Source organism: Nycticebus coucang, chromosome 11 (genome assembly GCF_027406575.1).
Source record: "Nycticebus coucang isolate mNycCou1 chromosome 11, mNycCou1.pri, whole genome shotgun sequence".
Taxonomy (NCBI): Eukaryota; Metazoa; Chordata; class Mammalia; order Primates; family Lorisidae; genus Nycticebus; species Nycticebus coucang.
In genome coordinates this window covers 85,773,441-85,791,833 of record NC_069790.1, presented here as the reverse complement: position 1 = coordinate 85,791,833, position 18,393 = coordinate 85,773,441, and the positions used below count along the sequence as shown (strand labels likewise).

The following is an 18,393-nucleotide window of genomic DNA, read 5'->3' as shown; positions in this document are numbered from 1 at the left end:
CCTCAATGAATCCCCAACAATAAAAAAAAAAAAAAAAGAAAGAAATTGGGGGATTGAATTCAGGGATTGAATCATTGCCAATTCCAGGAATTCCTTAGTAGTATTGATGCTGACTATAGCAACATCATTTATTTTTCAGAGGTTAGATGGCTAAGTTGAGGCCAAATGTTGAGCAGATTTTATGATTTGCGACATGTTATCAAGTTATTTATGGTATCAAGTCATTTATGGTATCAAATTTCTGCCAAAACTTGACAATGAAAACCAGCTTACGGATGTACCATTTTTGGTAGATTTAACCACTCATTTAAATGAATTAAATATGCATCTTCGAGGTGAAAAACAATTTATCGATATAATGTTTCAAACCGTAACAGCATTCCAAGTGAAACTGAAATCCTGGTAAGCTGAAATTAAGACAATTTTGTGAATTTCAACACGTTGACTAAACACAGTCCTATGAGCAGTGAAAAATATGCAGCCTTGCTTCTTGATTTGATAAAAGAACTTGACAACTCAAGGTGGCACCTGTGGCTCAAGGGAGTAGGGCGCTGGCCCCATATGCCAGAGGTGGTGGGTTCAAACCCAGCCCTGGCCAAAACTGCAAAAAAAAAAACAAAAAAAAAAATTAAAGAACTTGACAACAGATTTCAAGATTTCCAGGAAAATAATCACCATTTTGATTCATTTGCAACTCTATTTTCAGTTGACACAAATACGTTACCTGTCAATTTTCAAATGGAAGGCATAGAGCTGCAATCTGACATCTGACTTAAAGAAAAATATGATTACATCTCAATCTGACATCTGACTTAAAGAAAAATTTGATCACATCTCTTTACTGGACTTTTATAGGTCTTACCTTGCTAGAGACAAGTACTCTTGCTTCATAATCATGCCTTATTCATGTCGTCACTTTTTGGCACACCCACATTTGCAAGCAACTATTTTCAAGAATGAAGCACATTAAGAGTGAAATACAACCTAAATAGTTGATGAGCACCTTGAGAACTCATTGAGAATTGCAACTATTTCCATCAAACCAGATATTCATACATTATTTTCTCAAATACAATGTCAAATATCTCAACGAATTTTATGTTGCCCCTTTTTGTTTTAGTTTTGTAATTAAAAAATATCAAAAAATACCCAAAGACTTTTTATTACGTGGATACACGTATTTTAAATATTAGTGATTGCAAACTTGGGACCTGCTCAGTGATTTTAAAAAACTCTCTGAATAGGCCACCATATAATTAAGGTTATTTTGTGAAGACTTTTTGCTTATCTGTGGTGGCCTATATCATGAAAATTATACCCAGACAGTTTTCGTTAGTGTTTGTGCATATAATGCATGGCTCAAGACAGCTCTTCCTCTTTTAATGTGGAGGCAAAAGCTTAGACACCCCTGATCTCTCCATTCATGGTAGACCCGTAACCTAACTTGATGTGCATGTAGACGGCAACATACTCCTGTAACAAGTAGCCAAGTTTCAGCCATCGCAGACAGCCAGCCACTGAAGCCAGGTTCACATAAGGCAATCACCGGTTGTGATTGTCTCAGCTGTTTTTGTATCCCCTTTCCATTCTCTGTGCCTCACTTGCCTTTTTCCTGTCCACCAGCGTTATCCTGTAGTTGCTCTGAACCTGTTCCGGTTCTGGGGGGCTAGCCCATTTGCAAATTGTTCTTTGCTCAATTAAATTCTGTTAAATGTGAAAAATATATCTATAAATGGCCTATGTTCAACACGAGGCAGGGCTCTTAGTTCTCAGGCCTCTTCTGATTTTAGACTCTCTTTTTTGTCAGTACACAATGACATCATTTCTTTTAGAACTCTTTTCAAAGCTTGTCTAGAGACCAATTTAAATTTGGTTAAAATTATATTTGAGTAAAGGAAGTAGTTTTATCAGTAGAGTTGTTAAAAAGATTCAGTGAATGATTCACTAATTGTAAAGCACGTTGTAGAAACTACAAAGCACAACAGAACCTTGTTCTGTAAAAATGTTGATTAGCACACATGTTTACAAATGAACAAAGAAAAAAAACAATAAAAATGACAGAAAAAATGCCAAATCTTTATAATTGTTGAAACTGGCCAATATTTACATAGGTCTTCCTTATTATATTCTCTCTACTTCCATGAAAATTTCCATGACAATAGTTTAAAGAACTCAAATATTATACAACCCAGGCAAAATAAAATATTTTATGAGCATTTTGGTTTGTTGGGTTTTCTTTTTCTAGAGTCACACATTGATTAAAATAGTTCAGGGGCAGCCAACTTAAAAATTGTCTACTGCAGTGGTTCTCAACCTTCCTAATGCCCGGCCCTTTACTACAGTTCCTGTGGGTCGCGGCCCACAGGTTGAGAACCGCTGGTCTAATGTCTTTGTAGGAAATAGAAATGAGAAACTTATGCAATCCCAGGGCAGATGGGAGGAGGCAAGCTTTATCTACACTGCAGGGCTACTGCTTGAGATCTATGATGGTGTCACTGAGGAACATAGGCTTAACATTGACAGATCTTTTGATATTTCAAGAATAGATGCAAATCTGTGGTTTTACCTAAACCATGGAATATTTAAACATGGGAAAAATATATAAAATGTAAAAGAAATCACTGTGCTGCATAAACACATTATGTCATGGTCATTCATATCTAGTAATACTCAAAGTCAAAGAATAAACAGTTTCAATTTTTCCAATTGCTTTAATTTGGATGGTTATAATAAATACCATTGGCTGGGTAGCTTGTAACAGCAGAGTGAGAGTATAAAAAGTAAACATCTTTCGGAAGGCCAGTAGATGGAAGCTATCAAAAATGTTAATATGTAGAGAAATACTCTTGGACTACACAAGCTCATTTCTAAGAATCTCTTCAAAGAAAAACTCACTTATGTGTACCATGGTAATATGTACAAGCATGTCATTTTCAGAATTATTTATAATAGCAAAAGAAGAATGGGGATACCCTATATATTAATTACATAGGTAAAGGATTCAGTAAGGATGGCACAAAAAAATTAAGTAATGGAAAACAACTGAAAGAAGTGTGAAAGATACACATCTACTTATAAGGAAAGGGCATGCCATCTAGTTATTAAAAAGATAATTCTGGAAGAATGGGTAGAATATAATTATGTTTTCTGAAATATTTGTATGTATACATGTGTTAGATCTTAGCAAGACAACTGGAGGAACAGACAACAGAATTTTAGAACAGGTTGACTTTTAGATGAAAACTTGGAATGGAAAATTGAGAAAAGACTTTGATAGTTTATAGCTATTGCTTAAATCCTCTCCAATAAAAATATATATTCAGAGATTGTTATGTGAACAAAATGAATAGTAAAGACACAACAAAATGAAGGCAATAAAATGTGGTTATCCTAGCAACAAAGGATATCTTGCAAATAAAGTATGTTCTTATTAAAAATGTTAATTAAATTGATGTGGAAGCCATGCTCTTAAGGGAGAGCTCTATAGTATAGTGAGTTAAAATACAGGCTCCCTTGTCTGACCGTCTGGCCTTAAATCTAAGACAGTCAGCTGTGTGACTTTGACTAGGATTTATGACTGTGCTAAATATCTACTAATAGTAGATAATAGCCATAAAATACTTAGTATGTGCCCTGAAATTTTGGGTACAGTGTCTACGGACATTAGCCATTCTAATTCAATGGAGATTAAAATTAGGAGACTAAATCAAGAGGATTTGCTCAACCATCTCTGAATGTATTGTTAAGGGTATTTTTAGTCTGAAATACACATTTTTGTAGTGGAAACAATGCCTCCCAGATACTCACTATGTGGAATTTATATATTCAAGATGATACATTTGTGAAACTCCCTTGTATACAACTACACTTTTTATCTGCTATTTTTACGGTAAATACAATAGACTGTAAGCAAAATATGGTAGTGAAATACAGACTAATTGTGAGGCCATTGATTTCCTAACAGAACACTTTTCATCAGTTACTTTCATGAATGTTTATAGACATGTAAGATCATAATATTACCTCTAATAATGCAGATCTGGAGGGAAGTCACTGGCCATTGAAACCATTATTCATCATTGGTCCTGAACCTGGACTAGACTTGGGTGGAAAACAGAGGACACGCAAACCGAAACATCAGACCGTGTTTTCTGCGTATTCTAATGCCTAAGAGCTCAAAATTGTATTTTGTCAATACAACACTTTCATCATGCCTGGAACCATCTTCTCAAAGACAATTTTGGCTGAAGATGACCAGAAAACAAAATATAAACCTACTTTTGATTCAGGAAAGATAAAACCACAAATAATAATAGATACCCAAAGATGACAGAAGAAGCAAATACTGAAGGACTCAAGGAAGATCTAGAGCTCGTTTGTTGCACAATAAATTAAAAGACTTGTAATAATAGAAATGTCTTAAAATATGCATGTTTTGTTTGTGTAGAACATATATGAAAATATATATTTTACCATTTTAAAGTTATAATCCTTACCAAAGTTATTTCACTGGGAGTGAAAAAAATGTGTTATTGTAACTTTTCTGATAAAATAAAGTAGTTTTATAATGAAAATTTAAAAATCACATACAGGACAACAACTATGGCGGCTGCCGGTGGTAGATTTGAAAGTGCGAAGAGTATTGAGGAGCGTAAAGAACAGACCCGGATCGTCAGGGCCGAGGTGCTGCGTCAGGCTAAAGCCAATTTTGAAAAAGAAGAAAGACGTAAAGAACTTAAGCGACTTCGGGGTGAGGATACATGGATGCTACCTGATGTGAATGAGCGAATTGAACAATTCTCACAGGAACACTCTGTGAAGAAAAAGAAGAAAAAAGACAAACACTCAAAAAAAGTAAAGAAAGAGAAGAAAAAAAAGAGCAAGAAACAGAAATGTGAAAAATACAATGAGTCATCTGACAGTTCATCAAGCTCTGAAGATGAGTGGGTTGAAGCTGTTCCACCTCAGACTCTTGGCAAGGAAAAGGCCTGGAGAGTGAAAGGTGAAAAGTCAGAACAAAAAGATGACGACCAAGTTATTCAGAGGGACGAATGGATGACTGTTGATTTTATGTCTGTTAAAACTGTGTCATCATCATCACTCAAAGCTGAGAAGGAAACAATGAAGAAAATAGAGCAAGAGAAAACTCAAGCACTTGAGCAGTCCAAACTCCTGGAAAGAGAATTGAATCCATATTGGAAGGATGGTGGGACAGGTCTTCCCCCAGAAGACTGTAGTGTATCATCGATTACTAAAGTTTCAGTGGTAGAAGATGGTGGATTGAGCTGGCTAAGGAAGTCTTACCAAAGAATGAAGGAACAAGCTGAGAAACAAAACAGAAATTTTGAGGATGTTGTAGCTGAAAGATACGGGTCAATGGAAATATTTCAGTCGAAATTAGAAGCAGCTGAAAAAACTGTATCTACAAAAGAAGATTATAGACGAGAACAGTGGAAGAAACCAGCATTTTCAGATAAAGCACAAAATAGTCAAGAAAGTAGAAAATCAGACTTAGTAAAACATAACAGTTCAAGGGATAGATACACTACAATGGATATTACAAACAACAGCAATAAAGGGAAGTTTAGTGGTGATGAAAAAGGTAAGAAATCTGAATCTTTAGAAACATGTAGAAGAGAATCCAACCCATGGCAGAGTCAAGAGTTTTCTTCCCTTGGAAATCTGAGACCTAAGTTTTTAAGACCCTCTGATGATGATGAACTATCATATCACAGCAAGGGCAGAAATTTTGAACCAGCTAGTTCATCTTCAGCATTGGTAGCTCGGGGTTCTTCGCATTGTGGTTTTCGAAAACCTACTGAGGTGAGTGAAGAACGTTTAACATCGTGGAGTCAGTCTGATGGAACAGGAGACAAGAAACATTCAAATGAAAAGCCACTGGAAACCAGCAGCAGTGTTGAATACCGGCACATTCCAGAAGATGCGAGAGAAAAATCACAAGGCAGAAGCTTGAGAGATGAATATCTGTGGGATGCAAAGTCTACATCTGCGAGTCCAGAAGATGGGTCTGTCCACATCCTGAGTGTTGATGAGAAGAACAAGTTGGGAGCCAAGATTATCAAGGCAGAGATGATGGGGAATATGGAATTAGCTGAACAGCTTAAATCTCAACTAGAAAAGGCAAATAAATTCAAAGAAACTATAACACAGATATCAAGAAAATCTGGAGAAGAGAATGAAGACGAGCAAGAAGTGATCCTTGTTAGAACAGATCAGTCTGGAAGAGTATGGCCTGTGAACACACCAGGAAAATCTCCGGAACCAAAAGGAGGAAGAAGAAAGAGACAGATGGTTTCAACCCATGAGGAAAAAGAAAGGGTCAGATACTTTCATGATGATGATAATTTAAGCCTAAACGATTTAGTCAGAAATGAAAAGATGGGAACAGCAGAAAATCAAAACAACCTTTTTATGAGAATGGCATCTAAGTTTATGGGAAAAGCAGATGGAGACTATTATACTCTGGATGACATGTTTGTCTCCAAAGCAGCCGAGAGAGAATGTCGCAGCGAAGAAGAGAAACAGAGGAGGAAAGCTGTTGCTGAGCATCGGAATCTTGCTGCACAGATGGAGAAATGTCTGTATTGTTTTGACAGCTCTCAGTTTCCCAAGCACCTTATTATTGCAATAGGACTTAAGGTTTACTTATGTTTACCCAACTCCTGCTCTCTCACTGAGGGCCACTGCCTGATAGCCCCTTTGCAGCACCACAGAGCAGCTACTTTATTGGATGAAGACATCTGGGAGGAAGTTCAGATGTTCAGGAAATCATTGGTAAAGATGTTTGAAGATAAAGGATTGGACTGTATCTTTTTAGAAACTAATATGCGTACCAAGAGACAGTCCCACATGGTTTATGAATGTATTCCTCTCCCAAAGGAGGTGGGAGATATGGCTCCTATCTATTTTAAGAAAGCCATAATGGAATCTGATGAAGAATGGTCCATGAATAAGAAGTTGATTGATCTCTCTTCAAAAGACATCAGGAAGTCTGTTCCCAAAGGCTTACCTTATTTCTCTGTGGATTTTGGCCTCCGAGGAGGGTTTGCCCATGTCATTGAAGATCAGCACAAATTTCCTCCATACTTTGGAAAGGAAATCATTGGTGGGATGTTGGATATAGAACCAAGACTTTGGAGGAAAGGAATCCGAGAAAGCTTTGAGGATCAGAGGAAGAAGGCGCTACAGTTTGCTCAGTGGTGGAAACCATATGACTTCACCAAAAGTAAAAAATGTTGAGGCCTAACTTTCATTTTTAATTTTCTCTTCAGATCCTGTTCAGTTTTATTTCCATTATATATCACTAAACACTTGACCCTCGGATCATAGAAAGAGATTGACAGCAGCAGACTGCTCTGGGTTCCTGACAACTCATGCAGTTGTAGTGTTTTCTTCCCCACCTGCTCCTAAAGACTTCATTCATTTCAGTGACTTCCACATGTGTCTGTGTATGTGTACATTGGACGGCCTGCTCACATTCCTGGTCTGTCCATACTTGGTGTTCTGAACTAGTCAGTTAATTTAGAAAAGGGCTTTTCTGGAGGAGTATTTAGGAGCATAGAAAAATCCTTGGTTCAGGGAGAAATGGGTCTGCTTCAAGGTTAAGTCTGTTGCTTGGCATGTTTTAGAATAAGACAGTAATAATTGAAATTTTTTCCATTTTAGAGAAGAGATCTTAGCGTTTTATAGAACAGATCTTAATTTTCTACTTGCAGCATATAGTATCACCACTGTTCTTTTTGTTAAAGGGAAAAGAATGTCTCAAAGTATTAAAAAATTAAATAATAGTAAAAGTATAAAATATTAAAAAAAATAAATAAAAATCACATACATATTAATATTTCATTTCCACTTGTATTCCCCCATCTTTTAAACCTGTTATTTATGGATAAAATGAGAGCCTTTTAATTAACTGTTTGGAAGTAAGATATTAGAAGAGTCTGTCCTAAGCATGCTAGATTGTGGTCAAGGAAAAATAATCTTTAATTTAACTCGATTTTCTTTTTACAGAACATACAAAAAAAATTGAAATGTCTGCCTCTGGAAAAGGCATGGATTCTAAATAGAGTATCTGCTAAGCCTTTGTTTTCTTCTAATCAGTATTTTATGACTGAAAACACACAGGTATACACACACAATATATATTTGTTGTATTTTGAGGTTATTCAACCCAACTTATTTTTATTTTTTCATATTGAATGAATTTCCCAGGGTTTTTTTGTTGCGTGAAATTCAAACAGTTTGTAATCTTGAGATATTTATGTCTCTCTTTATTTCACATTCTACCAAAGCAACAACTTATTTGGAAAGATGTTGCATAATTCCAATAAAAGATTTTGTATTTGTATTAGTAATTCAATATTTTGTTTTATATTTGTTATAACTTCCTACTTCATAACAATATAGTTTTATACAATTTTCTGCAATATCTTACAGTTCTAATACAGTAATTTAATCACCCTGAACATTCAATATGTGTTTTTTGAACAACTATAATAAACTACAGCACACTTAGGCTGGTTTTACTGTACTGTTAATTTCACTTAATTTTTTATGTTTTTGTAATCAATACCTATGGCTACAATATTATTTCTATCAGATAAAAAACTGAAACAATCCTTTGTTCTGTTACACCCTACCTCCTTCTACCCAAATAAATACTATTCATAGACTCTAAATTAAGGACACATATTCTCAAGAAAAATATGTATTGTGCAATCTGAGTTCTTTTCAAGATTGAAAATGAGATTGAGTGGTAAAGTCAAAGACCTTTAACTTTTGGGTTCATTACTGTATCTGGGAACTATCTGGTAAAATGCCTTAACCACCAGGATCGGGAATAAGTATGTCACATAACTTATAAGTCCTGGGCCATGAAGAGCTTTATAAATTAAAATGAACACCTAGGATGACTGTTGGAAGCCAGAACTGTGCACAGAGCATCTGTATAATGTGCTCTCTGTGGCTGGCATTGCTAAACAGACAAGCTGTCATATTCTGTACTAGCTGAATATTCTAGTGCTTTTCCTCTGTCAACCAAGGTAGAGGACACGGCAGTAGTCAAACCTCCAGGTGACAAAAACCTGAAGTAGTGTGGTGAGCCCTGTATTACACAGGAGAATTTACAAATGTAGGTAGGGAGAGGCATCTCTTGCCATAGCATCTACATCATAATCCAAATGCATCCTTTGACTGAGAACATCACTATTAAAATAAAGCCACCTTCTACAATGACAGGGACTACCCTGGGTAAATCCAGATCTTAAAACACACAAAAAATAATCTCTAAAAAGTGTCATCTTAAATATTTCTAACCAAAGCTAAAAACAAGTATTTTTGATATTGCAGTCATTGAATAGGAAGAAAAAACAACATACTATATTATTCTTCAACAAAGGGTGTTACCATGAATGCATTAACAAATAGGCTAAATAAATATTTTCATTTACTGATAAAAAGTATATTTTATTTACTTAGTAAAAAATTTTACTTTATGTATTTCTTATTCTAAGGAAATAAAATTGTTCATTTTTCATTTTTATAAATTTTTTTCATAAGAAAGAACGATAATCCTTAAGTGGCATGTGTGAAGAAACAATCTATGAATTATGGCTATTTGGTGCCACCTAGTGGTAAAGGACTTTTAAAATCAATTTAAGTTATCTCTGCTTTTAGAAAATTTGTAATGAAAAACAATTTATAGATGGCTGAATTGTTGCCTAAAAGAGATAAGAATTAAGACAAAATTTATTTTACTCTCACAGACATTAACTACGATTGGCTCTTACACTCAACACTGGAGTGACATTTGGTTTGACGGGTATAGAATGCTTTATGACTAAAAGAACTGACTCAGGATTGACAGCTTTTTATTCTGTTCTATTTTTATTTTTTCATTGGTTGGTTTTTCAAGTCAAGGCTCTAGAGTTAATATTGATGTCAAGTTAGAGATGATGTATTATCTCAAAATTATCATTAATTATAATGTCATCAATATAATAAATGTCATGCTCATGTCATTCTATGGTCAGTAACATATGTCTTATCGAAAATAGAAGATTTTAAAGTGCCAGATATATTTTTCAGAATTCAAGAATAATGGGGACTCCAAATTTAGTGGCCATGCTCTGATAGCCTCCTGCCCAGGAGAGTGCTTGTTTTACTCACAGGCTCCAGAAGGAGTAGATACGCAAACCATTGGCAATCCCTTGGATACAGTTGACTGGACCTGAGCAGATCCTGGCAGGTACTGAAACAATCTGATTCTTTCTTTTGATCATTTGGGATAGGGCACTGAGAGGGTAAATCAGATGATGAATCATGGTGTTTAATGTCAAAATTCATGAAATTCCAAGGACAAGGTCAATGCAATAGGATGTCAAAGTCATTTTCAAGTTACAGAATCCATGAAAAAACAGAATGAGGCAGTCTTCAGAGAAATCAGAAGAGTGGAGCCATGTATAGGGAATAACAAAGACCATGGAGCCTATAATTGACCAGAGAAAGGTGTAACCTTAATTCTTGACTTTCAGTTCCAGTCTTCCTATGCCCTAACTTTTTGCTTGTTGTCCTTGCTGTGTTCCTGGAAGTAATGCTTTCAAGTTACAACCTTCTTACATGACCTGGAGGTTTTTTAATCCTTTCAACAAAATGATTCCATGCTATATAATTATGTTTCAAATTTGGGGAAATGTGTTTCATCAGATGGGAATGATATTATTCTTAAAGTATCTGTGAGTATCAAGATGTTACAAAAAACTATGGGAATGATTGAATGAAAATTTTAACTTACAAGGAATTTGTAGATCGTTACTTGTGCTTTTGATATTTTGAACATTTTTCCTCCTGTATTTCCCTGTTTCTCTTCTTCTCATTTTGCAAGTTCCTATTGCCTCATAGGAGAAGTGTTTCAGTGTACAGTGTGTGGTGCACATTGCTGCTTTTGCCATGGGTTTATAGAAGCTGAGACCGGCTGTATTTGAATGGGAATGTCAGGGTAGTGTTATATGGCATAAATGAGAAGTGAGAAAGTTTTTCTCTAGTCTGGAAAAAACATGACTATTGAACAATGGAAAAGTGAGAGATCTTGTAGGGCTTGGGAGCAGAGGAGGAGTTAAGTACTGCTTCTTGAAAACAGTTCTGGGGATGGAGATGGGCAGGGTTCCAGGCGGGGGGAACCACATGCAGACACAAAAATTGTTTGTACCTAAGTGATACCTCAAAAGCCATGGCAAAGGGCTCTGGGACATGCAGGATCATGTAACAAGGCAAAAAAGACATGTACTTAATGACCAAAGCCAGGTGGACCCCTTTCCCTCAGCCTTGATTGTGTAAGAGGCTAGAACTGAGCAACCACCCTGGAAGGATTCCGGGAATGGCTGAATTAAGTCTTCAAGATCTAAGGAAATGGGGGCTAGGAACTAGAAATGAAGTTGTTATATAAAACAATAACTCTTGTAAGTTTAGGTGCATGGGCTGAGCTTCATGATATTATACAATGTTAAAGTATGAAGTGATTCCTTGTCATTTCACATTAACCAATATTTGCATTAATTTTACAAACACATTAAAAAAACATTTATTTCCTACTTTGGGGTATCTCCAAAAACTGACCGTTATAGCATCACCTAAGTGCTTATAGAAACAAAGATTTTCAGACTTCTGCCTCCACGCAGTGCTTCTCCATGAAGCTTAGGAGAAACTTTAAAAGAAGTGCCCCAGATTCTTCTGTTTTGTAGCCAGCCTGGGAATCAACCCTGTAGTTGAGTGTAGACATTACAATGACTCTATGCTAAAATCGATCTTTATTATTGAAACATCTTTAGGTTAACTATAGTTTATCTGAAAACCTTTTTATACAGGAGGAAAAAAATGGTCATTTTCACTAAATTTGCATTAAAATCATTGTGTAGGAGAATGAATAAATAATCACAATCATTAAAGATAGTACTTATGTAGTTATCCGTACATGCAACAGTTAAGAACTTTCTTCACATAAAATACTTTCTGGACTAGAGAAACACTCATCAACAAGAAAGAAGATGTCGATTTCTTCTCAGTTGCATGTTTTCCCTTTAACTTGTTCCAACCTTAGGATTTGAGGGACAAAAAAAGATGAGGTGTTATCATTGCTTCTAACTCTTTTTACCACTTGTCTTACAGAGTTACGGGTAAGAATTAGACCGCGTGAAAGATTTGAGGTGCGGGAATGTCAACATACCTACTGTAATTTTTTTAGCATAAATTTCTAAGTTAATTTTCCCCCAAAGAGCATAAGTAAGGAAGAGCAAAAAGGTAGAATGAGCGGGTAGTATAAGCTCCCCTTCCCCTCACATTAGCATAGTGGTAGAGATGAGTTTATTTGAATGAAGCTATTAGCTCACGTAATATGAAGTAAACATACAGCATGTGAATATTTTTAGCACCACAGTGCAGCAGTATGTGGGTCCTCACATGAGTCACTGCCCTATGTAGGGAGAAAAGTTAGTGCGGGAAGTGATCTCAGAATGGCCCCTTGATAGCCCAGGCCCAACGTGAGGCTGACTTAGCACAGGATGTGGGTGACAAAAGGAAGCAGGACTAAACTTAGCCTTTCAAATCTTTGCTTCTGATGATAGGAACTGGGTCTTTTCACTCTTGTATTTAGAATATATATTACTAAAAGCTTCCTCCCACGTTTCTGAAAGTTGGGTGTCACAAATTCACATGTGGACACGTAAACCCCTAATGCAATAGTATGAAGAAGTGGGGCCTTTGGAAGGTGATTATGTCACGAGAGCTCCACCCTCCTGGATGGAGTTAGTGGTCTTATGAAAGAGATTGAAGGAAACTGCTTTACTCCTCTGCCATGGGAGGACATGGGCATCAGGCACCATCTATGAAGCATAGAACAAGTTTTTCACTCAGCACTGCTGAATCTGTTAGCAATTTGATCTTGGATTCTCAGCCTCCAGAACTATGAGAAATAAAGGCAATTACTCATAAATCACCCATCAAAGGCATTTTGTTATAGCAGCCTGAAGAGACTAAGGCAGTGCCAGGGAAAGTTTTATGAATTAAATTGAGTACAAGATCCCCTACAAGAGGTCACCTCCCTGGGCTGAAGGTCAATAGGTACCAGTAGTTCAGGGACTCTGCTGCTGGCTCCAGTACTCATCCAGCAGCCTTTGCTTGCTTTTATGTGGAAGTTTAGATTTTGTTCATATCATGTTATTGAGAATCTAGGCATTATTTAGGCAATTATGATAAAATATGAAGAACCTAGCCTCTGTCCTCAAAGCAAGAATGCCTCAAAACTTCCATTATAACTTTGTAAATACCCATGTATCCTGAGTGATGAACAAAGTAAATACTTCGGGTACAGATAAAAAGCACACTAAGCTAACAGGAATTTTTAGGAAGTTCCCTGGGAAAGGTTGTGAACAGAGCTGAATTTTGGAATTGATCTAGTAAAGAATAGGGAGGCATTTTAGGAGATGAAACTGTGTAAGGTAAGGGATGGGAACGTGATACCACATGGTATATGTGAGGAGCATGCTTAAGCACATGCAGATGGTGAATGATGAAGGCTGAAGGCTTTGGTAATAAGAATACAGGAGATTGCTCTGAGAAAAAAATCAGAAGGTGGAATTGAGGAGCATTATTCGTAGTTCATTGCCTATGGGGGAAAAGGGAACTCTTAAGATGTCTCATGATTCTGGCTTTACTGATTGGGTTGAAGATGGCCTTATAAACAGAGAAATGCATGAAGACAAAGGGGGAGATTCAAGACAAAGGTAAGACATTCGGGTGAGCTGCAGTTGAGGTGCCTGTGGGACATTCATTGGTCTACAAAAAGCAATTGGATATGGTCTCAAGTTTGAAATAAATGTCAGTACTTTAGATACACATGTGGAGATTTTAAGAATACAGGTGGCAATTAAAAACATGGGAGAGGATAATTTCATCCAAAGAGGTTTAGAATGAGAGGAGTGCTGGGTAAGGTGTGAACAATTTATGGGAGACTGGAGTGTAGGGTGAGAGGTCACACATGAGGTCCAAGTGTAACTCATATGGTTCATTTAGTCATGGTTGTCTTGGATGACCTTGACTTGATCTGTACTTGCTAGTTTTCTACCTGCTTCTCCCAGACTCACTGACTTTCCAGACCAGCGGTTCTCAACCTGTGGATCCTGACCACTTTGGGAGTCGAAAGACCCTTTTACAGGGGTCACCTAAATACATCTGACATATCAGATATTTACATCACGATTCATAACAGTACCAAAATTACATTTATAAAGTAGCAATGAAGATAATTTTATGGTTGGGGATCACCACAACATGAGGAACTGTTTTAAAGAGTTTCGGCATTAGGAAGGTTGAGAACCACTGTTCTAGACCTTGGGCTTAAGAACCTCAAGGTACCCTCATGCTCTCTATCCTTATAGACCTGTTAGCGGGAGCCTTTGCTTGTTTGTTTGCTCCATAGTATTTTTAATTCTTACTTATCACACTACTGGTTTCAACACATTGACTTCCTAGACTTGTGTTTAGTCTTACCAGCTCTTTGGGTTCATGGAGAAACACAGGAAAAGACACAGAGTGGAATGCAATGGTTTGTAAACATTTCTTTTTTTCTAATCAGTAGGATCAGTGTTTTGTATGATCTCCAGTAAATAAAAGATAAATCAGGGTTGCCATAATTAAAGGTAAGTTTATGTCCCAGAACAACTCTCACTCAAATCTGCCCTTGTCTCTTTAGCAGCCCCTTAGGCATTTCCTCAGAACCCAGGGCTTTATGGGCCACAGTAGGGATATACTTTTGTAGGGTAAATAGCAGGCACTTTATGAAAGCAAGGTTTAAACTCTGATTCTGTAGCTCACTGGCTATTTGTTTTTGGAAGATTTTTAGTCTTTCTGAGCCTTATATTCTTCAGTTACAAAATATAATTACTTCATGGGCTTGTTAGCGTCAATGAGATAACGCGTCGAAGCAAAGTGCAAAGGGCACAGGAGTCTCCGTAAATGTTGATTTTCTTGCTTTCACCATATCCAGGTCTTGATGTACAATTTATGGGATCCAAATAAAAATGTGCAGTTATACAGCGGGAAAGAGTTGAGAGGTACCTATTTCAATCTCCCTAGAGAGCTCCTTTCAAGATGTCTGCATCTGATGGCCATTTACTAACTGCCTTAAGATTACTTACAGATTGTAGAGACTGAGAACTCTCTCTCTTTTTTTCTTAGTGACAGATTCTGTTTCCCTGTTGTACACCACAGACTGAGTAAAAAATCTGACCCACTGTCCTAAAATATTGTTGTGTATTATTTGGAACAACATACATTATGTAATCATTCAAGTTTTAGTGCCAAATTACTAAATATTAGATAAGTTATGATCTTGTTTTGGTTAAAAGATATATAAACATTCTCATATATGTGAGTATATATATACATGGACACAAGATCTACAGAGATTTATGTAAAAATTTAATAGTGGTTGACTAAGTATTGGTATTATGAAAACATTTATTCTTTGTAAAAAATTCTTTGTGGCTGGGCACAGTGACTCATGTCTGTAATGTGAGTTGTTTAGGAGATTGAGGCTGGAGATTCTCTTGAGGAATCTCGGGAATTTGAGATCAGCTCAGGCAACATAGCGAGGTCACTATCTCTATGAAGAAAAAAATAGCAATAAATAAATAATAGAAAAAAATTAACTGGGTGTGGTGGTGTGTACCTATAGTCCTAGCTACTAAGGAAGATAGGAAAGGGGGATTGCTTGAACTCAGGAGTTTGAGGCTACCATGAGCTATGCCCCCCATGCCACTGCACTCCAGCCTCTGTGTCTCAAAAACAAGCAAAAAATAAACCACTTTATTTAATGACTTTCTTCCATGTACGTTCATAGACATTGTCTTTTTGTCATCTCAACCCTCATACATAGGGAAGATGTTCTCTTCCTTCTGCAAGCTCAAGCATACACACATACCCCCAGGCCACAACCATCCTTGTCCCATCCCCAACCAGAACTCAGACGGATTTTCTGAGGTTTATTGGGAATAGTGGAACAAGAATTAAACTCAGATCTTCTAACTCTTATTCTTCCCACCACACGTTTTTTTGTTTGTTTGTTTTGGTCTTTTTAGTCTCAATAGCCAAGTCTTTCAGTTCAGTCACTTTTGACGTAACTCACAGACTTCCTGTCCTTTGGGACATTATTTCCTGACTATATTCTTGTCCATTAACTGTCTAATTAAAATGAAGTATCTAGAAGTGTGCTTAATACTCAGGTGTAATCTGAAAAGCACATAGTATAGTTTATTACCTTCCTTGATTAGGACATTACACATTTATTAAATCAAGATGTAATACTTTTATTAAATATGCATGCATTTCAGCTAATTTAAAAACAATATTTTATATTTTCATTATGAAACTAATATATGTTAACTGTAGGACATGTGATAAGTACAAAGAAGAAAAAGTTAGTCGTACATCATCCATTGTTCCTTTACCCAAAGATAACTTTTCTAAACACTGCATTTTGTGTCTTTTCCCAGAAGAAAGGGAGTTCTATGGGGACAGGATTTTGATTATTTTGTTTAATATTCACTCCACGCCTAGATCAGTATTTGGTCTATTAGTAGGCACTTAATCAAATTTGTTCAATAATCAAATAAAATACTCATGTATTTGTTTTTATATTTTTGAGCATATGATGGAATCCATAAAATTTTGTAGCTTGGCTTCTTCAACTCCTATTAAGTTATTGATAGTAATAGCATTTGTATTTTATCATAAATTATTTCCATCATTATAATGATTATATAATACTCAAGTGAATATACCGTTTTTTTTTTTTTGTAGAGACAGAGTCTCACTTTATGGCCCTCAGTAGAGTGCCGTGGCCTCACACAGCTCACAACAACCTCCAACTCCTGGGCTTAAGCGATTCTCTTGCCTCAGCCTCCCGAGCAGCTGGGACTACAGGCACCCGCCACAACGCCCGGCTATTTTTTGGTTGCAGTTTGGCCGGGGCCGGGTTTGAACCCGCCACCCTCGGTATATGGGGCCGGCGCCCTACCAACTGAGCCATAGGAGCCGCCCGAATATACCGTTTTTTAATTGAACAATAGAATGTTTTGATTTCGTGCTGTGATAACACTATCACCAACATCTCTTTGCTTACTTTTACATTCTTTAAGAACTATCTTTTGCAGATATTTCCAAATCAAAATTATTGTTTCAAAATTGTGAGCAATTCAAAAGAAACCTTCTTCCCTTCCCTCCCCCCAGTTTACGTAGAGTTTGACTACCTGTTAGATTTGTGGTTATTGTCCTTTAACTTCTGCCTATTTTTCACTTCACCATCTACATCTACAATAACAACCAGCTTTAGACATTGGTGCAGATGGTGTGAATTTGTGTTCCTGTACCATCGCCGCCTGTATTTCCCCTTCCTTCACAATACGACCACTTCCTATTGGTCAGAGTTAAGTAGCAGTTCTCCTTTTTGCTTCTCTGACCTTCCAAGAGATGATATTGTCAGCAAGTCAAGTCAAGAATTTGTCTGTTGCTTGGCTTTTTAGTATAATTATATTTCTAGCAGATATCTTTATAGTGGAAGTACTCCACTAATGTCATATTTTTTTATGTGGCAGAATTTTACTCTCTGTTAAGAAAACAAAGTCCACACAAGTCAGCCTGGCAGTCTCTCTCAGCTCCTAACACTGGATTCCTTTTGTTTCTTGGGCTTCTTACAGGTTTCATGTTTACGCATCCATGGAATTCCATATAAAAACCATCCTTGTTAAAAACAAAACATAAATACATTTTATAAAACATAGTGTGTATTTAGGTCTAATTTTATAGATCATACATATCAATTATAGAAATCCTAGAAAATGATGACAAGTATAAAGAAGAAATCCCTAAATAAGCTACAATCCCACAATTTTAAAGATAGCACCAGTTAACTTTTCCCCATATTTCTTCAAGATTTCCTTCTCTCTCTCTCTCTCTCTGTTCTATATAGCTGGAATAGAACTCTATGGATGTGCAACTTTTACCTTAAGATTACGTTTAATACTAACATAACCATTTTCTCAAAACTAAAAATTTTTGAAAAAAAGTTGATTTAATGATTACCCAAATTCCATCATAAATATAGCCTATCACTAATTTAATCATGTTCCTGTATTTTTCATGTGTTGCACTTTCTCCCTAATAAAAATAATTCTTTCACAAACATCTTAGTATGTAAATTTGTATATACGACTGTGATGATTTCCCCAGATCAATTCCTTGATGTGGAATTACCTGAAAAGTAAGCCAGGCTGCTTTAAGCTGTGTGTTTATGTTCCTATATTCCTGCTCCCTTGTCACCTC

The 18,393-nt window shown here is 36.4% G+C and overlaps 1 protein-coding gene across 1 annotated transcript; it reads left to right on the top strand.

The window, feature by feature from the left end:
- Positions 1-4,600: 4,600 nt before the first annotated feature.
- Positions 4,601-7,816, top strand: LOC128560354 (CWF19-like protein 2). Its single transcript, XM_053553959.1, has one exon. It carries the CDS (start codon positions 4,603-4,605, stop codon positions 7,258-7,260), a length of 2,658 nt encoding a protein of 885 aa, XP_053409934.1. The 5' UTR covers positions 4,601-4,602; the 3' UTR covers positions 7,261-7,816.
- The last annotated feature ends 10,577 nt before the right edge of the window (positions 7,817-18,393 follow it).